The sequence below is a fragment of the Camelus dromedarius genome, chromosome 1 (assembly GCF_036321535.1).
Source record: "Camelus dromedarius isolate mCamDro1 chromosome 1, mCamDro1.pat, whole genome shotgun sequence".
Lineage (NCBI taxonomy): Eukaryota > Metazoa > Chordata > Mammalia > Artiodactyla > Camelidae > Camelus > Camelus dromedarius.
In genome coordinates, this window is record NC_087436.1 from 17,844,509 (window position 1) to 17,869,921 (window position 25,413).

Consider the following 25,413-nt stretch of genomic DNA (forward strand, 5'->3'; position numbering starts at 1 on the left):
GTATCTTTTTTTTTGTTTTTGTTTTCAGAGCTAAACATTTAAACCCTCAAGCATTTTGTTTCTTTGCAGTCATCTTTGTTAGAATAAAAAAAAAAACAGTGTTGATCAAAATGTTGTCTTAGTTGTTACTGACAGCTGTTAAAATGCTGCTAAAAATATAGCGCCAACTACTGAAAAGCTAACTGCTCCTGTGAAGTCCTAATGAGAAATTCTAAATGAGTTTTTCATCAAGTTCAACACAGACTCATTTCCCACACCTGACCCACTGGATTGTTTCACTTTTCTGCGGTTGTTATTGCACATAATATCAGAGAAACAGCCTAGATGCATAATTCTAATGAGCACGCAAACCATGCAGTTATTTATGTAAGGTTAGAACAGTTATTTAGAGGTGATGGATTTCCTGCACTAAACCAAGAAAAAGAGGAGAGAAGAGAAGAAATTGCAAATATCTTTATTTTTTATTAAAATATCCTGCTCTAAGTTCCTCCCCCTCCCCTTTTCAACGACTGTACATTATTTCTAAATTTAGAACATCAGTGTAGGCACAGTGAAATCTGATTTGCTTCTAATAATATGGCATACTAATTGTGATGCATGTGCTGTTTGGTGCTCTGTCATCTCAAAATCTGGTCATAGAACTGTATTAGGTTGGTGTGTTTTCTATTTAAAATGACTACAAATGAAATTAAGGTAGACAGATGAATAAATAGTTAGGTAAACAAACATGGAAATTAATGAATAACCAAAGCTAATGAAAATATGCCAAGTAGTCCAGAAAATTGAATTTGGTCTATTTGGGATATAAACGAAAACTCTGATACATTTTGTATTTCTCTTCTGGTCCACAATTTCTTATTTGCTTGCAATGTTTATAAACTGTAACATGTGTGTTTTGCAATAAACAAAGAAGTTCTATCTTCTATTTTTCTCCTATTCATCTTCTCTCTCTAACAACCCCCTCCTTTCTCTCTCTGATTCTCTCTTGTCTTTCTCAACTCTTTCCAACAGCTGGTAAGAGACAGGGGAAAAAAAAAAAAAAAAAAAGCCCAGCTTTTTAGAAAGAAAAAAAAAAAGTGCCAGCATGGCTAGGCTTATTAATGAAGTTAACTATGACCAAATGCTTAGCCTTTAACTTTTTAAAATGATTGAATACAATTAAATTATTTGATACCTAATGGGCTTTACTTTGCGGTCAGTAATTAAAGATATAAAGGAGAGGTATGTAATACATTTCAAAATATATTCAATTGGTGGGGAGGAGTTGCTTATAATTTCATGGTTTAAATAACTCCATGTTTTTTTTTCTCTCCCTCAGTGTCAGCTGTTTGAAGAACTGGGATTAGGATCAGAGAACTAAGGGGTAGCCCTGCTAAAACTGAAATAAAGAGCAAGGGAGGATTTTTTCCAACACAAACTTAGATGGTATTAGGCTTTGTATCTGAAGTTATATAATAGAGGATGTGATGTCACACATGTAAATTGCAAACGCTGAGTCGTGCACTTTACAGTAGCAAACCTCAGGGAGTTTGACACTAATAGGATGAGGGGAGGAGGTGTCCTGAGGTACAGCGACTGTGGAAGGAGGGTGAACAATTGTCAAAAGGGAGGTATCGGATGCGGCTACAAGGTTTAAGACTATTTGGCAGCTGTAAATAGTCTCCAACTATTTGGAGATGAAGTTGAGGTCCCATTCTGTACTTTGCCTTTCTTAATTTTTGTTTTTCTTAAAAATACATTTCCATCCTTTTGCAAAGAAAAAAAATATCCAAAAGGATGAAAAGAACAAAGTTTGTTAAGAGACAGCTTAAAAAGTAAGCAAGTAACGACATTTAGAGGCATACATTTTTAAGGTTGATAGAGCTCTTTATTAATGGGCATTGGAACGAAGAGTATTCTGAACAACCAGAAAAACCTGCATCTCCATCTTTGATGGAGTCTTTCAGAGACATCACTTGTGGGGTGATTCCCAGCAAAATCAGTGCCACTTTCTCTTCGGATAAGGGAATCATAGATCTTATCCTGGAGCTGTTTTCCTTCTAGGGTGGCACAAGACCACCTCTTACAGCCAGCAAAAGAAAATAAAGAGAAGAGGGAAACTTAATTGTTCAAACGTTTGGGCAAATACCCAAATACACAGATATCCAAAAATAAAGGTTTGCCTATTAGTAACGGCAAGATCTCAAACATTTCTGTCGAAGGATGAGAGGAAGCTGATATATACAGGCATGTGGACCTCCCCCCTCAAGCTATTTTGGTGTGGAAAACTGTCAAAAGAGTATCTATAAATGCTTAAAACTCAATCTTAGTTTTATAATACCAAACTCTTTTAAAGCATGGAAAATTAAAATTTGAGATTGGACAAGAGAAGACACAGGAAGGAATCTAGATGTCTAAAATATTGCAGTTATAATAACCCCACTTGTCTGATTCCTGACAAGTTGTCTGTAATGGAAATTACTGATTAGTGGTAAAGTATCTGGGTAAAGACTGGGTAAAGAAAATTGTTTTGTAAAGGGGAAAGGAATAATCAATGCCTAATTTATCAATTTTGTAAACTGAATTTACATTATATGTTACATTAAATGAGAACACTTTTTCTCTAACATAACGAAAAATGTGAAACATACAAAATAGTTTAATTTTACAGTGAACACCTGTACACCCACCACCTAGATTCTACCACTAATATTGTACCACTTACATTGCTTTAATCACATAACTGTCCATCCTTTTGTCCATTTTATCAACTCATTAATAAATGTCAATCCATCCCATTTTTGATGCATTTCGAAATTCAGTTTTTGCAGTCAGCACACTTCTAAATGGTGGTTCTTTTTAAAGTTCATCGAATAATTATTAACTGTGAACATTTATTATTTAATTATTATTTTCTTGATTTCACCGAAAACATAATACCTTAAGAACTTCACATTCCCTGCAAATAAGGAAACAGGCAAAAGGTTGTTTTGCTGGAGGCCAAATGCCACCTTGAGCCATGCAATAACAGGGTCGTGCCAACACTGCGTGGGGGACAGACATAAAGGGAAGCCGGAGACTCGGACAGTGGGAATGCGGTTAAAGAGAGGCAGTGATTGTTTTAACAGGGCAGCTCCGTGTTTAACACGGTCTTGTATGGGAAGGGATTAACAACTTTCACAGTTATTTAGGAAGAAAACGGCAAAGAACTCAGCAAAGGGCAGGGGGCCGGGGGCGGGGTGGGGTCATTAGAGTCTGTAGGAAAAGGAGCGTTAAACCGGGAAAGGGGCGCGTGTGGTCAATTCGTGGTGTTTAACTGAGTCCTAAAGGACAACAAGCTGGGGAACCTTGAAGTGGTAGTGATGCATCCCCCCACCAAAATCCTCCACTAAGGGTAAGTGTAACGGGGAGGTAGAAGTCTGGGGCTGGAGCGTCTCTCTCACACACGTGAGTGCTCGTGAACACGCACACATATGCCCTGATGGGGGTGATCTGTGTGGCTGCTGGGGGGAGGACGTGGGACTCCGGAGCTGGGGAGCCAGGAAGCGCAGGCGGCTCCGCAGGGCAGCCGGAGCCGGAGAATCCCGGGATCGCGGGTCACAGCTCCATCCTCCGCCCTCCGCCCCCCGCCGCGCGCCCGTGCGCCGCCGGTCGCCCTGCAGCCTGGGTCGCCCCCCTTTCACTTTCGCATCTGCGTAGGTGTCTGCCCCGGCGGCGGGAGGGCTCGGGGGCGCGCGGGGCGGCGCGGGGGCGTGCGGCGCTGGGCGAGCGGAGGGGGGAGGGGTCCTAGCGCTCGGCCCCTTTCGCGGCTCGCTCCGCCGAGCGGGCGGCGGCGGCGGCGGCGGCGTCTGAGCCGCTGTCAGAGCGAGGGGACCGGTGGCGGCCGCCGCTCCTCGCCACTCTCCCCACACGCCCCCGTGCGCAGGCACCCTGTCCTTCCTCGGCGCCCCCCCCCACGGTGGGGGTGGGGCATAGGCGCGGCGAGCCCGAGAGAAGGGGGAGAGGAGCCGCCTCGCCGGGTGGGCAGCGGGGGAGCAGGAAAAGAAACTTTTCCCTCCCGCCCCCCGCGCGTGGTCCCTAGCCCGCGTCTCCCCCCGCGGCCGGGAACTGCACCTGAGGCCGGGCCGCGAGGTCAGGGTCGGACTTTGGGGAGCCGTGGGGAGGGGTGGGGGGTGACGTATATTGGGGTTCCGTTCTCCCTCGGCCTTCTCGCAGCCAGTGGCCAGGGTGGGAGGGCGGCCACGGGCGCCCCTAGCCCCGTTTCCCACCAGCTGATGGCTGGACGCTTTGCCGCCTCCTCCCGCTAGTGAGGGTGTGACCCGTGGAGGGGGCCGCGGCGCCGCGGGCTCCCCCTGCGGCCGCCCCCTCCACACACACACACACACACACACAAACACACACGCTCCGCCGCCCGAGCTGTCACCAGCCACCCCAGGCCCGAAGAGGGGGCGCTCGGAGAGCCCGCTGCGGGGCGGCCGGCGCGGGGTCATCCCGCCGGACTTCCCGGCTCCCAGGGCCGCCGCCGTCACGGCCCGGGAGGCCAGCAGCCCCGAGAGAGGGGCCCGCCTGAGGCCCAGCCGCCGCTGCTGGGGGCGGGCGGGCGCCCGCGTCCCCCTCTGCGAGATTTGGCGCCGCCGCCTCGCCTCCTCCTGCGGGGTAACAACACTGCTCTATTGCTCTACCCACCATCAGTAGGGCGACTGCCGGGATTATCTTCCTCTCCATCCTTACCGCCGATCTGCTAGTGTTGGACTTGCTGGTGGCAGTAGCAGCCGCGGCGGCTGGAGTCTGGCTGCCCCCACTCACCCCCCACCCCGCGCCCCAGCTTCCCCACCATGTCCTAGAAAAGGTGAGTGTGCAGCGACAGTCACTTTGCGCTGATAGCGGCGGGAGGGGGCCCAGGGAACGCAGGGGGCCCGGGGGAAAGGCATGGTCCGCGCAGAGGGCGCGGGTTGGCAAGACGAGGTGGGCTGTGGGCTGGAGACAAGGTGCCCGCCGGGCCGCCTTCGGGCAGGGGTGCTGGGCGGCGGGCGAGCAATCGCGGCAGCTGTACCTGCAAGATTCTAACCTAGATTTTGCAAGAAGCCGACGATCCAGCGCAAGACTGGCCCTCGGTAAAGGAGGCAAAAACTTAGTAAAAGAGACACGTCCATTCCTTTAATAATGAATAATTCGGTAGCGCAGGCTGAGCCGCCGTCTTCTCCAGTGCCAGGGCATTAGGTCCAGAACTCCCCTCGCTCCTGTCAGCCGCCCGCGCTCGGCCTCGAGTGCGATCGATGCCCGGCTGCTCGCTTGGCCCGGAGAGCGCGCATGACCGCGGGCCCCGCGGGAAAGTTGGGACACTCGCGGAGACTCCTGGCTGCTGGGGCGCTGGGGACCGCTTGGCGCGGGGGACTGCTGAGTACCAGAGTCAGGGGTCGGGACCAGCTCTCCTGCGCCTCCGCCATCGCTCCCGCCGCCTGGGAGTTCCCTACCTGGAGCCTCCGAGAGTTCGAGTCTTTCTGGATTCGGGGTCTGGAATTCTGAAGCTTAATTAACTGTAAGGAGAGGAGGGGCCTTTGGGCACAGGGCGAACCCCCGCCCTTCCGAATTTGGCTGGGACGGGGCAAGGGTGAGGCGGGTGGCTGTACAGCTGCCGCCGCCGGGCTGCGGGTCGCCGAGGGCCGGGGGACCAGATTTAGGCGTGTACGTCACTGGGCTGACTCTGGGCCAGCCGGGAATCTAAAACGGAGCCTTATACGCGGAGCCTCAAATTCCTCAGAAATCAAAGTTAAGAAGCCCCATCCTTTTGCTCAGTAACTACCGCGTTTGGGTGGGCGGGAGGAGAGTCGAGGTGGGCGCAGTTGGAGGGAAACCGAAATTTCTTCTTGCAGACGCCTGATCCTTAGAAAACAGTTGTTTCCTTACCCACTACTGTTTGTTTTTCCCAATTATGTGCACCCTCTCCCACCCATTTTAAAGAAGTGACTATCCTCGATGGTAAGCTTTCTTTCAAGCAGAACTAGTGGAAAAATCCAATAGGAAAGTAATAAATAACAGCAACAAAATTATAAGGAAGGAGTACATCAGCTCTTGACCCTGGCACTTTGGGGGGCGGCGGTGGAGAGACGCTGTGTTTAAAGGGATTTGGCTGCACTGATACCACCCGCTTTTCCGGCACAGTTAAAACAAGGAAATTCAAATCGAGTGGGAACGTGATCCTCTTGCTCGCTGGCAGCGGAGGCTGCGCCTGCTCTGCCCAGAGGTAACTCCGCAGACCGAGGAAAGGGGCGGGGAACCGAACCTCGGGGGTCGGGAGAAGCCCACCAAGTCTTTCCCTGCGCGCGGACGCCGTAGGCGGCGCCTAGGCCAGGGCCGCCGTTCACCTGGCGCTGCAGGTGGAGAGTGTCAGGGGACAACACCTTGACTGGCTTTTGGAAAAACCGGCTTCTTCCGCGTCATCAGACTTTTCACGTCTTTCCAGACATCCTGGGGTTAGCTAGGAGGAGAGCCAGGCGGGCGTGAGCAAGTCTGGGGCAGTCGAGGGAGGAGGGGGCGGGGGGCAGCGTGTGGAGGGTACCTAGTGTCGTAGCCGCTGCCCTGCATACCAAACAGCCGCCGCTTCTGCAGCTTTAAGGGAGCTGCCGAGTCCAGGCTGTGTCGCAGCAACTTTGTATCAGTCATGTCGCCCTCCTGGTGACTGACAGCCAGGATTATCCAATGAGAAGCCAGCCTGGCGGAGCCTTGCTTCCCTCTAGACCAATGGGAGGGGCTCAGAGGGGCGGGACAGAACCTGAACTTTTTATCTGGACATGTGACCCGCTTTTAAAAGGGCCGGCCCTCCAGCTGGCCCACTCCCCCTCCGGGCTTTCGCCCGCCCTCTCGCGCGCTCTCTCCCTCTCTACTTCGCCCGCCCCGGCCCTGCCCCGGCCCCTGCCCCCTCCTCCTCCTCTCCGCCCCTCCGCGCCCGGGGTGTCATTGGACCGGGGAGACGCAAGCCAACTTCGGGCTGCTCGGAGGAAACCCGTGCAGTCACCTGGGTGCAAGAGCGTTGCTGCCTCGGGCTCTCCCGCTGCAGGGAGAGCGGCACTCGCTGGCCTGGATGTGGTTGGATTTAGGGGGGTTCCGCAGCAGGGGTGTCGTGGCGTTGGCGAGCGCTGCAACAGGTAGACGCCGAGAGACGGACCCCGGCCGGGGCAGGTGTGTAGGGGTGCGCGGCTGGGCACCGCTTGCCCGGCTCGGCGTGCGGCCGCGGCGCGGGAGCGTGCACTTTGCAGGGAGAAGTGGCTGCGTAATCCGGAGGCACAATCAGTAGGGTGCTGTGTGCTTGTTGTTTTGTTTTGGTTTTCCACTTTTCCCCCGCTTTGGCCGCCAGAGGACTATTTTGGGAAAGTTTGGCCACTTTGGAGAGTTGGAGGTCTACCACCCTTTCCTTTCCCCAAAGATGAATTTCGGGGTCGTTTTCCTTGTACAGATTTTAAAGGACGTTTGAATAATATTTCTTCTCTCTATCAGTTACGGAAGCACCCAAATCTCAGCTGTAGGTATAGCGGGAAAAGGGCAGTTGAAGGAGATACAGATCCTGATAGAAACTGTGTGAAAGGGGCTCCAGAAATTCGTGCATTTCCCGTTCCTTAGTATTCACGAAACTCTTGAAAGAGATTATGCTTTCTGTGGCATCAGTTGGAATTCTAAAGGCAGAGGAGAGGGATGAAGCTTCTTTTGGTGGCATCCGTACCCTACTACTGAATTTAGGTGCATGGCTTTTCCTAATGAATTTTAAAAGACCAGGTTTAAGTCGTAATGATTTATGGCACCAACAATTTTAAATATTTATTGTAACGTAGGAGTTGGGAAAACTTCTGTTTGATAGCAGACGAGGTTTTGAAACCACTGAATTTCAAATGCACTAAATTGCTTTTTAACATTTGAGTTGCCATTTCTCTAGGTGCTGTTTTGATGATATTTACATAGTAATGATAACTGCGTTCCCTATTTGTGAAGTTCTGGGCAGTTTTAATTTTATATTTGACTTCATGGCACGCTATCATGGAAATGCTTGAGGAGAGAAGTTTTAAAAAATAAAGGGGAACTTTTTCCTTTAAGGGAGAAATAGCTTAGTTTGGGGATTTTGGAAAGATCAGGTGGCTCAGTGAATTAGGTGAGTGAATAGAAATCAGGTGTGTTCAGTTCTGACTGGTTCTCCGGCTCTCTTATGTGACCTTGAGCTGATTTATGTCATTTACCTTGTCTATAAAAAAGGGGAACGTAATAATAGTTCTATAGTGGGGATGACAGAAAAAAAGTTACAGTGAACTTTTACAACTATGCAACCAGTGAAAATTGTGAAATTCTTAAGGTTCTGCCTTTAAGACGGCATATTATAGTCAAATAAGTATAGAAAATAATGCATTTGAAATGGGACTATATTTTGAGGGTAGTAAAAGTGAAAGTGTTTTCAGATAAAATATAAATTTGCAAGAATCTCCTTGTTAATATTCCTGAATAAAAACTACTTTCTTATGGAAAACAGCAATTTAACACAGTCTGTAAAGTGTAAAATTTTAAAGTCAGATTTTTCCTTTGCAAAAGAGTGTTTAAGAGCATATATAGGGCTTAAGGTAGAACTATCAGTGCTTTTTCCTTACTTTCCTTATGTGAAAGTTCCTTTATTTTTGGACAGGGAGGCTATTTGCATGAAAATTTAGGGGTCATAATGATTTTTGTCCTCGTCCCAAGAGAGTCTTTGTTATACTTCCTATTGTAAGGGAGACAAGTCTGATTTTGTATAAGCTAGATTTGTATACTAGTGTCTGCTTCACGTTTTACATTAGTAACAAAAACTTTCCCATTACCCTCTGGATATTAAGTTCTATGAGGATTATATTCATCAACTGGTATTTTCAGTACTCAGTAGTAAGTTCAGATTGACTGAAATTCTGCTCAAGCCATGGTCCTTAGGACAATTCCAAAAAGATAACCTGGATTTCCTGGACAACATAAGAAATAAATTCCTAACGTCATACATTTGTTTACAGAACAGACCAACTAAACTAATAGGGAAATTTAGCATAAAATATTTCAGTAATCGTATATTTTTTTTAAAAAAATCTGTTTTTTAAAAATGCTTGCAGTGGAAACCATGCAGATACTAGATGTCCTCCATTCTTCCATGTTTATTGCCAGCCTTTACTCTGTTTTCTTTGTTGAGATGTGCATTAAGTTGGTAGATGAGAATACCTTAAACAAAGCCATTGTAGATTTCAGCAGAGCCTGTTGCAAATTCTCTAATGATAGCCCTGTCAATAATGTGAAATACAGGCAGGTTTATGTTATTGTCAAGAGAGTTCAAGGCTAGTCAAACAGGGCTTGGAAAGTTGTGATCAGCTGTGTGATGTTGGCTGATAAGGTGCTTCCTTGTAGAGGGCTTTAAGAGGGTTTTTGCCCATCATTTCCCGGATGGATTCTTATCAAGTCTTCATAGAGCCTCACGTATCTGAGATATGGCTCCTGCTTTGAGGCAGAGTGATGAAGACTGTCCCTTGGAATAGTAGTAGATGTTCTGTGAAAAAACGGTACAGTGGTCAAATTATTTAGGGAATGCTGGATTAAAAAGGAAACAGGTTTCTGTTCTGTAGAACCTCCCAGGAGTTCTAGCATGCCGACTTCCACTGTGAAACTTCAAAAAAAAGGTAGTCAGTGATCATCCTTTCCCCGAAAGACAATTTGGAGGATGATTTTTTGGAGAGAGGCTAGTTGGGGATCGCCCTTCAGACTCAGGGCAGATAGTCCTGTTGCCTGGGAGGGGGGTTGGTGGGGGGGCAAGGGGGCTCTAGGTGTGGGAGTGGGGAGGGGTGAGCCTATGGAGACCTTTGGTTAAGGGTGCCAAGGCAAGGGTGACTTCTAGGCATTTGGGTAGAGGGTAATGCAGTTCACCAAGACAGGGAATGTGGGCTTAGGGACAGGGTTTGGGGGTGGCTTGGTGAACACAGAAGGTGTTCAGTTTTGAAAAGGAGTAGACATGTTTCTTGTGGAGTTTAATGAATTTGAACCTGAAACACCTATACCTTAGATGTAAATCTGTTCAGGTTTGGTATGGGGAGGACAGAATATTCTAAGGTAAAAGTAGACGCAGTACTGTTATTTCCTGATACTTTTCAACCTATTGCTGCAACTAACTAGTTTTCCCATAAGGTAGGAAATGCCAGTAGGCTGTTTTGGTCCCATTTCACTGTATATTTTTTTCAACTTTTACTTGGCTTTCACCCACACTAACTTTTTTTGGCTGGAATTACCGGGTTATCTCCTCAAACATCGTAACTTGATTTATTTTCCTCTATTTTGTGATTAATTTGTGATTAGGACTTTACAGAATAATGTTCTTGAAGTAAAAGCATGTTACACAATTGGGAGATTTTAATGTTCACAAACTATAGAGTATTGATGCTTATAATAGTTTAAATTTTTTTATTTGCAATATGCTGTCTTCTTGGGATGCAGTGGTAAAATTGATACAGTTTCTGCCTTCCGAGAACTTAAAATCTCATGTGGAATACAGAAAAGTGAGAGGTAATGATGCTACTTGGACAGTTTGGGCATTACATTTTGTTGTAGAGCTTTGTATCTAATGCCTAATTTCTAATCTAATATCTAATGCCAATTTATTTGGTAGAGTCATTATGTTATTTCTCCATGTTAATTAAAGTTCTGGAGCAGAAAGTCTTCCTAGTCTCTTTTCAATGAGGGGTAGGTAGGGTGGGTGGAGGTTGTAAATGGCAAAAGGAGGGGCAAGGAGGGGTAGGATGAGAGGTCTAAAGTAATACTTGTGTTAAGAACTGCAGAAACTGCATCTTTTTGATCAGGACCTTCGTTTGAGTCAAGAGATTGTTTACACGCCTGAAAGGATTTGAAAAATGCATGCATAAAGATTTTTAGAGTTTTATATATGAAAACGTACAAATGAACTATTATTGAGAATGAGTGACTTTTCTTTGAGGTGTGTTTCTTTAGAGTGGCCGGTGGTTTTCAGCCAGGGTGCTGGGGTGTTGGGCAGGGTCTGGAGACAGTTTTGGCTGTCTCAGTGCAGGAGGAGGAATGCTGCTGGCGTCTAGTGGGAAGAGGTCAGGGCTGCTGCCAAACATCTTATAATGCACAGGACACACATCCTCAACAAAGAACTGTCAGGCCCCAAAGTAATGCCAAGGTGGAGATAAAGACCTGGGGTCCAGTTCCAGCTCTGCTGTGTGGCTCGTGCCTCAGTTTCCCCAGTCGTATCATTTGGATAATACTTTGCCAATCTTGTAGGGTTGTTTATAAGGGCAAATAAGTTAATATGTGTGACAGGCTTGTAACAGTGCATCAAATGATGTAATACATAAGAATTATTGTAAATATAGCCGATTATAATTATTCTATCTATGAAATAAATTTATATAGAGAGCCAATGGATATGATTGTATATCTAAAACAACCCTGCGGGCGACCTGAGGATGGAGACAGTGCCTGTTTTGTTTATCATCATAGATTTAGTGACTCGTCTTAGGCCCAGGATGTAGCACACACTTGGTAAATATTTGTTGAATGAGTGAACACATAAATTGTCAGGACCCATCTCAAACTTCCTCCATTAACTGTTGTGTATGACACTGTTGGGAGTCTTTTTAGCAGAGGTACAACTGAGCTGAGGCTGCATGGCAGAGTCCTTCCCAGTACTGAAATACAGACTAGAATCTTGACATTGTCCGGTTGTCCTATAGCCTCTCTGAGCTATGAATCGCCTTAATTAATCAGGCTATATGAATCTTCACTTTGCAGAATTGACATTAAATTATTTCCATCACTAACCCATTTTAAGAAAATCATGTTGTTTTAGAAATAACTCCTAAGTTATTTTTCTCGTGATAATTCACTTGATAACTTTATTTTGGGAAATGGTAACTAACATTAATTGCATTTCCCTGTTGTTTTTAATAAAACCATGTATTAGATATGGAAAACAGCTTCCATATGCTTGAAAGATTCCAATGGCTTGGAGTTAGAAGATTTAGTTTTAAACCTGACTCTGTCATTTGTTATGCTTTTGACCTTGGGCAAGTTGCCCACCTAAGTCCTCAGTTTCCTCCCTTCCTGCCTCATTTATCCCCCAAGACTACCCTAAATATTACATAAGTTAACATTTGTAAGTATTCTTTTCAAATTCTAAAGGCTGTATTTTAGCAAATATGTTACTGTCATCTAGATGCAAAATAATTTTATATGATGGCTTCTTACATTCTGGCTTCTGGACCAGTTATAGTCAATAGCCTTGTTATATCAGCACCTAAAAAGGTAATAATTTTAATAAAACTGGAAGTATTGCTTATAATGAGTAGAATATGTATTTATAGCTCAGTAAATGCAATTTTAGAATGTCTGTTAGAGTAATCTTGCCATAAATGACTCTAATTCAATTTTTTCATATCAATTTGTTTGTCAGCTATGGAGACCAAGGGCTACCACAGTCTCCATGAAGGTCTAGATATGGAAAGACGGTGGGGTCAAGTTTCTCAGGCTGCGGAGCGTTCTTCCCTGGGACCTACAGAGAGGACCGATGAGAATAACTACATGGAGATTGTCAACGTGAGCTGTGTTTCCGGTGCTATTCCAAACAACAGTACTCAAGGAAGCAGCAAAGAAAAACACGAACTACTCCCTTGCCTTCAGCAAGACAGTAATCGGCCTGGGATTTTAACATCTGATATTAAAACCGAGCTGGAATCTAAGGAACTTTCAGCCACCGTAGCTGAGTCCATGGGGTTATACATGGATTCGGTAAGAGATGCTGACTACAACACCTACGATCAGCAGAACCAGCAAGGAAGCACGAGTCCAGCAAAGATCTATCAGAACGTTGAACAGCTGGTGAAGTTTTACAAAGAAAACGGCCATCGTCCTTCCACTCTCGGGAGCGTGAGCAGGCCCTTGAGATCATTTATGTCTGAGCCGGGGAGCTCTGTGAACGGCGGGGTCATGCGCGCCATCGTGAAGAGCCCCGTCATGTGTCATGAGAGGAGCCCCCCCGTTTGCAGCCCTCTGAACATGCCATCTTCGGGTTGCAGCCCTGCCGGCATCAGCTCTGTGTCCTCCACCTCAGCCAGCTTTGGCAGTTTCACAGTGCACAGCCCCATCACCCAGGGGACTTCTCTCACGTGCTCCCCTAATATTGAGAACCGGAGCTCCAGGTCGCACAGCCCAGCCCACGCCAGCAATGTGGGCTCTCCTCTCTCAAGTCCATTGAGTAGCATGAAGTCCCCGATTTCCAGCCCCCCGAGTCACTGCAGTGTAAAATCTCCGGTCTCCAGTCCTAACAACGTCATTCTGCGATCCTCTGTATCTAGCCCTGCAAATATCAACAACTCAAGGTGCTCTGTTTCCAGCCCTTCCAACACAAATAACAGATCCACGCTGTCCAGCCCAAGTGCTAGTACCGTGGGCTCGATCTGTAGCCCCGTAAGCAATGCCTTCAGCTACACGGCTTCGGGCACCCCTGCTGGATCCAGTGCAACCTGCGATGTGGTTCCTAGTCCAGACACACATGAGAAAGGTGCTCAAGAGGTCCCCTTTCCTAAGACTGAGGAAGCAGAGAATGCCATCTCCAACGGTGTGACTGGCCAGCTTAACATCGTCCAGTACATAAAGCCGGAGCCAGATGGAGCTTTTAGCAGCTCGTGTCTAGGAGGAAATAGCAAAGTAAATTCTGATTCTCCATTCTCAGTACCAATAAAACAAGAATCAACCAAGCATTCGTGTTCAGGCGCCTCTTTTAAAGGGAATCCAACAGTAAACCCCTTTCCGTTCATGGATGGCTCATATTTTTCCTTTATGGATGATAAAGACTATTACTCTCTATCAGGAATTTTAGGACCACCTGTGCCCGGCTTTGATGGTAACTGTGAAAGTAGCGGGTTCCCAATGGGGATTAAACAGGAACCAGATGATGGGAGCTACTACCCGGAGGCCAGCATCCCTTCATCTGCCATCGTGGGTGTGAATTCAGGTGGACAGTCCTTCCACTACAGGATTGGTGCTCAAGGTACAATATCTTTATCACGATCAGCCAGAGACCAATCTTTCCAACACCTGAGTTCCTTTCCGCCCGTCAGTACTTTAGTGGAGTCGTGGAAATCACACGGTGACCTGTCATCCAGAAGAAGTGATGGATATCCGGTCTTAGAATACATTCCAGAAAACGTATCAAGGTAAGTTGGCCTTTTTCTCCTGTCTTGAAAATTATGGCTTTATAAAGCACTGAAGCTTCGAATTATCTTTGCAGTTGATAAATTTGAATACATTTCAGTTTCCTGTTTTATTTTTGCTTTCACGATGGTTGTTTAGTGCTTCGCCCTTTACTTGTTGAAATGTTGCTGCTTTTTTGAAATAGAGAAGCAAACAAAAAATCCTGACAATCTCAGAAAATATTTGTGTTGATTTTGAAGGAGCATCAATATATACTTCTCTCTCTACACTGTCTGTTGTAGGTGTTTAGAAAAAGTTTGTTTTCTACAGCCTGTTACTATGTTTACTTTAGCAGACTAATGCTAGATTTTTTTTCTTTATCTACATACTAGTTCACTAAAATTGCTTTAAATTGCTTTCTTTGTGGTCATAGTCTTCCTTTTCCTTAGTTTTCTCTATTAATCACCTCATTGGTTGTGAAAAATGAAATTAAACCCCAAGTCTGTTGCTTGGAAGCTCCCAACCCTTTCCATCTTTTTCTAGGTAGGTTAATTGTATGTAAGTTGTGGTTTTCAATACAAATAAATCATTTCCTTAACTCTTAAGGGCTTTTAAAGACTGAGCACATCTGAAGTTACTAAGTGGACAATCTGACTTTCTTACTCGTTGGAAGTGAAGTATATCACTGCAGTTTTTAATTTGTTTGTTTGTAACTTTTAGGATCTGCAAGAAGACATACTTTACTCCCTCTAAATATCTCTTGGCTTTTCCTTCTTGCAGATAGCATATTGTCTATATTTAGAAAAAACGAGAGGTTGTAGATATGACTACAAAGGGTGGTTCTAAGTTATACAGTGAACACTTGCATTGGACTTTGCTTCAGTACTGTTTTTATTACATGGTTATGATAAATGATCCCTTTATAGGACATGTAAAGAATAGATTTTCTAGATATAGTTCACTTGTGCATCTAGGAATATGTGGATATTTTCCTTGAAAACTTATTTTAGGGGAAAGATGTCCATCCCAGTAGCAAGATTTAAGGCTTACGTGTAATCCTTATTCTTTCTCCTTTTTTTTTACTGAACCAAAAAGTAAAAACTCTCATTTGTGCCTTCTTTTCCTCACCTTTGATTCAAACCTTACTCTGAAAGCACATATTTCGTAAAGGATACTTACTTGTTCTTACAGTTCTCGATTGCGTGAACTATTCAATCCGGTTCTAATACTGCTGCTCTTAAATCCTAAACTCTTTTAATGCATGTCAGGAGATAGCATCGCTTTCATCAGAACCAAACCCAGCATGTGTTCTGCTGCTGGCGCTTTGTTTTACTTTCAGAGAAGGAGATTTTGCACATGATGGAGATGTTTTTGTAAGTGATGTTTTTAGTGGGTTAGTAGGCAGAAGGATAGCCTGGTCGTTAAGAGCATGGCTGCCCTGGTTGAAATCCCAGCCCTGCCGCCTACTTGCTCTGTGTCCCTGTGCACATTCCTGTGTCACCTCTCTGGGCTGTAAGTCTTCTCATCTATAAAAACGGGATCCAGTAGTACTCATCTCAAGGGCTATCAGGACAATTAAGTGAGTTATTTTATGAGAAGCACTTTGAATATCATCTGATATATAGCATGCATTATATAGTACTACATACATTTTAGCTATGACTATTAACATTTAAGATAAGCGTTTTCATAATCTTTAGTTTCCATTTCTTTTAGTGTTCTCTTTTCTGCATTATATGAAACTCCACAAAATAAATAAATATATACAAAGTTTAAGGAAATACGTATTGATAATTCTTATGATTAAATTCTACGGTTTTTTAACGCTCAGGCACCATGCATTTGCTACTGCATTTCCATTTATGCTCTTTTCATTTTGAAGGCTATTGCTCGGGGTGGATCTATTTCTGGTAGAAGTATTAGAGGTATGCTGGCTAAAATCATTAACTCTCTTCTGTTGGTTCTGTATCCTTATTTCTACTGTTTCAATTGTGGTTTTCACACTCAAGTCATGAAGCCCCTGCTGATGATCTAATGTGACCCATCGCCTTAAATATTCATATGAATCAATGACCTTGAACCTACCCTGCATTTGTGGGCACTGGGGGTGTTGCCTTGTGTGTCTTCTTGAGAATTCCAAAATTCTTATTATGCTTGATAATATAGTCAGGGAATTCATTTTGTTTACGTACATTCTGGTAGTGTGCTAGTCATTGGAAGTTTTCCAAAAACTTTAATATCACAGCTTTAATGTTATTTAAAGTCTCTTATAGGTTACTAATTCTGTATAGCTTTTCCTGGGGAATATTATTCAAATATATTTATTTTGATCATTGTCAGAATAAAGGCTCAAGGATCAGAGGAGATTTAGATCTTTTTCTAGATTTTAGTCTTCACATTATAATATTTAATTTAGTCTCATCTAAGCTTCATTATTGGCCTCTTATTTTGCATCTTTTGGACCCAGATCCAACCTTTTTGCCTATTTCATGATTTATAATGATGCTAGGCCATTCCAGGGAGTGCTGAGCTAATGACTTAAAGATTGTAAAGGACCAAGGCATCGCAGAACTGCCTCTGGATTTCATAACATCCTTTGTCTTCAGGTTGGACTCTCAACTGTTCGCTAGTCAATCTCAGAATATGGTTTAGGGTTCCTGAGACCTTTTCAAGGAAGTTTGAGGAGTCAAAAACCATGCCTTGGTAAAAGAGCTGTTCAAAATGGAAGACAGGCCAATGGTTTTAATGTAATAGTGTTTGAAAAGTTCACAGATATGGTTTTAGATTCCGTGTGGCAACTTAGCTTTAAGAAACCACTCACTGTGACGTTTTCGGTGTGGTATGAAAGAACCGTGTCTGCAATTAGCTGAAAAGACCATTAAAACACTCCTCCTATTTCCCACAACGTATCAGTGTGAAGCCAGATTTTCTTCATATCCTTGAAGCAAAACACATCACCACACACTGACCACAGAAGTAGATATGAGAATTCAGCTGTCTTCTATTAAGGGAGATGGTAGACTTGCAAAAATGTAAAACAGTGCCTCTCTTGTCACTACAGTTTTTTCATTCTGGGAAATAGGTTTTTTTTTTCTTCATAAACATGTGTGTGTTAACATGTAATGTCTTATTATTTTAAGTGATTTAAAAGAAATACAAGTTTTAATTTCTAATATGGTACATACCAACAGATAGAGTGCATAAAACAAAAGCTCCTTGGTGTCCTCAACTCATGTTTTTAAGCGTGGAGAGGCATCCTGAGATCCAGAAATTGAGCATTGCACCCTTTGGAATGCATCGTTTCCATGCTTTAGAGGTTAACGAAAGAAGGGGCTATTAATTTGTTCGTGTTAGCTTTGCTGAATGTTATGCTGGGGGGGGGGTGCCTCATCTAGATAAGAAAAACGATTCTCACCCAGGTGAATTTTTCAAGCTGATAGAAATGGGTAATGGTGGTGGAGTGAGTGTCTGTTTCAGCCTGTGGGCATTCTGCGAGATTGGTGACCAACGTTGTGTCCGTTAGTAATTTCCAGTTAGTGGACTGTCTGATTACCAAACTGTAAAATAAATTGTGACAAAAGCTGGATAGAAAGCTCTGTGATGGACATCGGACCCAGTTGGGTCATGTAGATTGGAGATTCCCTGTTACCTGGGACACAAAGCTGTGACCCTGAGTTGCAGCCTCAGTTTCTTCATTTTAAAGAGGTGTTGACCTAAATGCCCTCTAAGGTCTACCAGCATTGCTACTAAATGGCTGTATAGTTTCCTTGGAGTCACGTATGTTAAGAATAAAAATAGAAGTAGCCCTTAACATATTTGCTAGTCTGGTTTCAAGTATATCTTATTCACAAGTCTTAGCTCTGGCGTTTCCAGGGTAGTCAGGATAGAAAAATGTCATTACCATTTACCATTTAAAGGTAAGGGTGAGTAGGGGTGACCTGTTGTTTTACTTTGAAAAGTAGTGGGTTTTTTTAATCGGATCTTTCCTTTCATAAAATTTGACACTTACACTATGAGTTCCTTGTTCTTTTGCATTTATGTGATTGCTTTTGGAAACAGGGTTTTTCTGTTGACATAACATTGGGTGTTTATGGCCATAGAGTCACTTCGATAGCATCATAACACAGTGCTAACATTGACTGAGACTTTCAGATATAAAGTTCACTGTTTCAAAGGGCACATTCTGGTAGATTTCAAGACAAGTAATCAGGAATTTATCTTAATATATGCTTCATTTTTTCCTATCATAGAATGAAACAATTTAGTGATACCTGCAGTTATTTTTTTAATCTTTCAATTGTCCCTGGAGATTTTCGAAATTTATCTTCTATAATAAACCAAAAGCTTCAGAAGTCAAGGAATTTGTTACAAAGTTTGCCATGTCTCTTAGTAAACCTTTTTTTTGGTAAGTTTAAGTAGGATCTTTTTATTTTTTTTAATGGAAGCATGGGGATGGAACCTGGGACCTCATGCATGCCAAGCATGTGCCCTACCACTGAGCTATGCCCACCCCTTCTTAGTAAATTTCCTATATCAGCCATTGAGATAAAAATATCTTTATGTAATACAGAATATGAAAGAGTGATGGGTTTTGCTGGGGAGAGATTGATTATTGACATTTACTATAATAAAAAAATTCATTACAGAACTACTTAGGTCATTTGGAAATGAAAACATGAAACTTTCTTTTCTTATTTGTCTCCTGACATTTTGATTTTGAAATTGCTAGTGTAACTAGAATTTCTCCAGGTTAGGATTCTAGATAGCACTTCTAGATTTTAGATTTTAAATGACTTTAAAATGAGACTTGCTTCTTCTGATGATTCATTCACTTTCATTCATTGATGATATTTCCGGTAAGAGTGGTGATCATTTTATTGAAAAAAAAAACTTACTGCTTTTTAATAAACAAATCAACCTGTACAGCATCCTTTCATACATTTTGCTTTTACCATCACAAGTAGCCTGGGTTTATCTGTCGGTATGTCTGCCTTTTATTATCTAAAGTATTAGTAAATTTGAACTGATTACTTTGTACTTAAACTGTAAAGTTGAGGTTAAAAGCCCTAGTTTCAGTTAAATAAACTCAAATTATTCAACTTAAGGCAGTTCACTTATGTACCAGTGATGTGAACGTGCTGAAAATAGGACTTGGAGATTTGTCATTTATAGAGTTGATGCCTCTTGCAATATTGAAATTCTGCGTGTGTCTGACTGACCTTTTCTACCCTTGTAATGTTTAGAGTGACAGTACATGTTGTATTGATCACCAGTAATTTAGGGGTAACACTTCACTCCGCCTAATGCTTTGATGCCATTAATTTCTTTTCCTCCAAAGTAATACTCCCCCAGCCCCAGGCTTTCAACTGTTGCTATAGTTTCACACTACTCATCTATTGATAAAATTTCAGCTCTGCTGCTAAATAATTTGTCGTTTTCTTTCATTCACTAAATTAAAATTGAGAGAAAAATATTGGTCTGTTGATTCCATTTTAAATAGAGCCATTAAATTGTGTAGTTTTGTGGACTGCATTCCAAAATTTATTAGTGAGAATTCATGGGATATAAATGCATTAAATGGACAATGTCTTCATCTTAAATTTTAGAATTTCTAGTTTTTAACTTGTCAAATAGAGACTTTATTTTCGGTTTCAAGAGGTTGATTTTGTTCTTTATATAGTAAGGTAATGATGAAGTTAAAATGTAATTATATATAAGCACGTGTTACTTAATTGACGCTCTGGAAACCTCTGGATTTATGATTGTTAGTGGTATGGCCAAGGCCAAAATTTCTATGTAGAAAAGAGGTAGAAATTGCCTTTATTTTATGCAAGAAATAGAACACTCTTGTCCAAGGAAGGAAGAGAGGACAAACAAAAAGTAATTTGAATACTTACAAAGTTAATACCCTAGGGAGAGCATGTAAGATGGTAACTGGCCGTCTGAATTCCTAACTGTGGCCATGACTTCATTTTATCAATGATGATCCCCTCATGTGTCCTCGCCATACACATGAAGGGCTGTTGAAACAAATATATGAAGATTGCACCCAAAACGGGATGAAATAAGGTTTGTAACGGGCAACATCGACTTGGGGTGTTGTGACAGGAAAGGATTTTCTGGGCGAGTCTTGGAAAATGGGGACATGGGGAGGGGATGATCAGAGTTGGTATATATCCTTCATCTTGAAAGATTTGCAGGGGGTTGGGTGGGCGCTTGCTGGTGGAGGGAGTTGTGTGAGCACAACCCTGGTGGGCAGGAAACACTGAGTGTGGTTGGGCTGTGATAGAGGGAACTAGCGGGGAAGAAAGCCTGGAGGAGGTGCGTTGGAATGGGATTCCAGTGGAACTTGAAAGTCACACTAAGAAGTTGGTGCCTAATTTGGTGGATAAGCAGGAGTTACTGAAATGTTGGAGCAGGGAGATAGCGTGAGCCCACGTGCACTTTGGAAAAACATTCATTAGGCAGTGGTTGTAGTGTGGATTGGAGCGTAAAGATGTTAAACTTTTTAACTTGTTACAATAAGTAAAAATTATTCTATGGGAAGGGTATAGCTCAATGGTAGAGTGTGTGCCTAGCATGCAGAGGTTGTGGGTTCAATCCCCAGTACCTCAATTAAATAAATAAATAGAACCTAACTCCCCACCTCCCATATACAGTGCTGTATGCCAATTATATCCCAATAAACTGGAAGGGAAAAAAATTTTTTTAAAGTTACTGTAACAGTGCAGAAGAATGGGAACTTGATTCTCTGGAGCGATGATGCCAGGGTAATGGAAAAGGGGACAGATGTGACATATTACAGAAGATGACTTTGTCGTCATTGATTTTTGTATAAAAATTTTATTTTGAAATAACCCCAGACTTAGGAAAAAATTGGGAGTCCCTTAAGAAGAGCAATAAACAAGGACATTCTCTCGTGTAAGCGCAACACAACCATCAAAATCCAGAAACTAACATTAAAGTCAGCGACATCTTTATTCTTGGTTTTGCCAATTGTCCCAGTAACATCTCCTGTGGGGAAAGGACCCTGATTCCGAGTTGTCTTGTCCTTTTAGCCGTCACGACTCTCTAGTCACCTCCAGTCTGGGATAGTTCCTTAGTCTTTCCTGGATTTCATGACTTGACTTTGAAAGATTAAAGCCCAGCCCTCTAGCAGAAAGCCCCTCGATTTGGGTTTATCCTGTTTCCTCACGCCCTGACTCGGGGGTGGCCCGTGGCAGGAATACTGCAGAAGGGGTGCTGCGTTCCTCCTATAGCTGCCCACCCTAGACCAGGCCACTTCCCTCGGTGCCCTTCCTGTCCCTTTGCAGCACGTGATCCAGGTGTCCTCTGCTAGGCGTCTCCAAGGTCAAGTTACTCTTTTCCCTTTGCAATTGGGAGATGATTGGGGGCGTGGTGCTTTGAAGTGTCTGCATCCCAATCTGCATCACCTTTTGTTTATTCATTTAATTTTCTTTATCTTTATCTTCGTGGCATCATTGTTTCTTATTTTAATGCAGTGAGTTACAGCTGTTGCTGCCTTTATTTTTTTAATATAGTCTTATTGAAGTACAGCCATTTTTTTTAACATTTTTTATTGATTTATAATCATTTTACAATGTTGTGTCAAATTCCAGTGTTCGAAGTACAGCCAGTTTACAGTGTTGTGTCAGTTTCTGGTGTACAGCACAATGCTTCAGTCACATAGGAACATACATACATTCGTTCTCATATTCTTCACCATAGGTTACTACACGATAATGAATATGGTTCCCTCTACTACACAGTGTAAACTTGTTGTTTATCTATTTTATATATATTAGTATCTGCAAATCTCGAAATAAAGGGATAAACTAAATTTATCCCAGTAATTTATTCCAATTGCCCCGACTCCATCGGGACTCTGACTCTCTGTGGGGTGTCAGAGCCACCCTTGGGCTTGCTGCCCCACTCTGGGCCACCATAGCCATCCACACCCTACCCCCTTCTGTGGTTCTCTCCTTCGCTCTGTCTTGCGTCTTGGCTTTGTTGAGGAAGAGGCAGGAGAGGAGTTGCTGTCTGAGTGGAAGTGGAGAGGGAAGTAAGTGGAAAATCCATGAACACTCACAGGTCATGAGCTTGACAGTCATAGAGGATGGTGAGCCATGAAGAAAAATGAGGAGGTTGAGAAGAAATGGTGATGTATCTTGGCTCCGTGAGTTTTACGTTGCAGACTCCCTCTGATTGGACGAGTTCTCCATACAGGCGGAAGTGTTGGTCTGGAGGTGTGGGAGGCCTCCTCATAGAAGTGCCTATGGAGGGGCCAGCATGGGTGCTCCCTATGGAGAGGGTGTACATACGACTCAAGGACAGTTGAAAGTACATTTGCTTGGAATTGGGAGGAACAGAACCCGTTTAGGAGATGAGCAGCACATGCTAATAAAGGAGGCTGGAAGTTGTCTGGACAATCAAGACAGCGCCAAGTCACGGATGCCCAAGGGAAGAACCACGGAGTCTTAGAATTTCCAGGTCAGAAGGGTTCTAAGGCTGTGTGTAAACCCAGCCTTCTAAGGGCGCCCATACTGAAGCTGTGGCCCAGGGAGGTGATAGGGCTTTTCTAGTTCCATTCAAAGCAGCTGGTGACAGAGCTGGGAGTAGAACCCTGCCCTTTGGTCTAGTACATTAACCTTCCCTTCTGCTAGGAGATGGTGGTTCCAAACCCAGTCAGGGGGCTGGGAAGTCCAGGAATTAGGTGGAATAGTGGGGGCTGGTGATTTTTCCAGAAGGAATTCTGCAGAGCAGTGGGCATGGGGCTCGGGCCGTGATTGGCACAGGAGTAAGTTAGCAGTGAAGAGGAGAAACCCCGGGGTGTGTGGGGGCAGTGCTTACCCTCTGGTGGTGTCTGTCTGGCGGTGGAGAGCAAGGGGTCCAGGGAAGGGATGTTGGCACAAAGAAACAGCGGGATGGGAGTCAGAGGGCGGTAGACCCGTGCTGAGACTGAGGTTGAAAACATTAGAGGGGAGGTACTGGATGGGGGCCAAATCCTGGGAAGGTGGGGACAGAAGGGAGACAGCGGTTAGCCTTAGAGTCAGATATTTCCCCACCAGCCGCCACCGGTGTGCATGAGCAGTTGCTGGTAGCTCGTGTCACCGTTTGACAGACACGGAAACTGCAACTCAGTTGGTGTACGTGATTTGCGTGAGGCCACAGAGCAGAGGTGGGTGAAGAAACATGTACTTAAGCTATAGAAGATGAACGCTGAATGCCCTGGAATAATAGGCAGGCGGCTTTTTTACAAGCATAACTCAGATTGGGTGGCGGATCTAAAGCCCGGTGACTGTGTCTCGGTGCAAGCAGCCTCAAGTGAAATAACTTAGGGTCTAAAAAGCACTAAGTTATTGGGCTCCCGACTACCTTACTGAATATCTTGTTTCTTCCTGCTCATTCCTCACGCTGACCTTTCTGGGGCTCAGACGAACCAAGCCTCCTTCTTTCTGGGGGCCTCTGTGGTTACTGGCCCCTCTGCCAAGAAGGCTCTGCCTTCACATTTGGGTTTCTTGCCCCTTCTTGTTACTCCGGATGAGCTCTGGTGTCACCCTCTCCAGGAGGCCTTCCCTGGCCACTTTATTTAAAGTGGTGACACCCCCCATCTCCTAACACATCACCCTCCTTTGTTGTCTTCATAGTGCACACCTATCAGAAGTGATCCTTGTTTACTTCACTTCCCTAATTAGAATGTGAATTTCCTGGGAGCAGGACCTCAGCTGTTCTGTTTCACCAGTACGTTTGCCATACCTAATACATTGCCGGGTACCCTGTGGATGTTCAGTAAATCCTGATGGACTGAATGCATTGGTTGGCAGAGGGGCTTGGGGAACAGGTATATATCAGGGGTGACGAGATAAGTGTTGGTGATTGTGTGAAACTAATAAAATTATCGTTAAGTAATGCTGAGAGTTCTGCTGGGTTTAGCAAAAATTGTTGTGACCTCTCAGCATGTTTTTAGGGATTTTTCACAAAATAATAAACAGATGCTGTTCTTGTTTTTTCTAATCTCAGCATAATAGAGTAGTTGGTAAGGGTGTATTCCAAGCTGTATGGTGACACTCTTAGTCTTCATTATGAGGTCATTCATTTAATTTCAGTTTATAAACAGTAACATTTTCTCTCTTGGGTGTACAGTTCCGTGAGTTTTGACAAGTGCAGAGTCATCGAACCACTACCCATCCAAGATGCAGAATAGTTCTGTCACACACCACAGTTCCTTTGTGTTGCCCCTTCGTAGTTCAGCCCCTCTCCTTTCTCCCAAACCCTCCATTTATACACTCCCTGTCCCATAGTTTTGTTTTTTTCTAGATTGTCATAAAAATGGAACCATACTTTATACAGCCTTTTATTTCTGGGTTCCTTCATTTAGCATAATGCACTGGAGATTCATCCGTGTCACTGCATGCACCAGCAGTTCGTTTCTGTTTAGTGCTGAGTGGTCTTCCGTTCATGGCCGTACCGTAGTTTGTTCGTCCCTTCACCTGTTGGTGGACATTTGGGTTGTTTCCAGTTCGGGCTATTTCAAATAAAGCTGCTCTAAACATTCACATGCAAATCTTTCTATGGACCTGTGCTGTATTTTTATTCCAGGAAATACCTGCAGCTAAAATGGCTAGATTATATTTTAGGTGTTGGTGTTGGTTTAATTTTGAAGAGAGAATCAAATTGTTTTCCAAAGTGGTTGTACCATTTTACATTCCCATTAGCAGTGTACGAGAGTTCCGGTTGCATTCCATCCGTGCCAACGTTTGAGAGAGTCAGTCTTTTTAAGTTTAGACATTATAACAGTACTGATAACCCATTGTGGTTTAAATTGGCATTTCTCTAGTGCCTACATGATACTGAACAACTTTCCATGTGCTTAACTACCATCCATATACTTTTTCATGCCTTTTAACTCTTTTTCCCATTTTGATTGGGTTGCTTTCTTCTTTCTGAGTTCCATTATCAGCGTATTTTAATATAAGCTTTTTGATGGAAGACCTAGACCTAAGAGCAAAAACAGCTTTGTAAATTCTGTGTTGGCAGAGGGGAAAATAATAGGCAACTCTCAAATTATTTAGCACCTACTGTGTTCTTAATGTAGGCGAACAAACCAAATGAATGGGAAGCAAACCAAACGTCTCCCCGGTATTCACATCTCACTGGGGGAGAGGACTCACATGAGTCTATACAGCCTTTTTGTTGTTGTTGTTGTTTTTCCCTAATTATGTGTTTGGTTGTGCGAGGCAG

General features: G+C 43.8%; 1 protein-coding gene across 3 annotated transcripts in view; it reads left to right on the forward strand.

The window, feature by feature from the left end:
* The first annotated feature begins 4,146 nt into the window (after window positions 1-4,146).
* The window catches only part of NR3C2 (nuclear receptor subfamily 3 group C member 2), a 330,623-nt gene continuing 309,356 nt past the window's right edge, over window positions 4,147-25,413 (forward strand). For 2 of the 3 annotated variants that reach the window (XM_031464999.2, XM_064491164.1), the window contains exons 1-2: window positions 6,871-7,158; window positions 12,434-14,195. In XM_031464999.2, the coding sequence (XP_031320859.1) occupies window positions 12,436-14,195 (1,760 nt within the window). In that variant the 5' untranslated portion in view covers window positions 6,871-7,158; window positions 12,434-12,435. Of the gene's footprint in view, window positions 4,829-6,870; window positions 7,159-12,433; window positions 14,196-25,413 lie in introns of those variants that run through there. The other variant, XM_031465002.2, reaches the window with a different exon arrangement.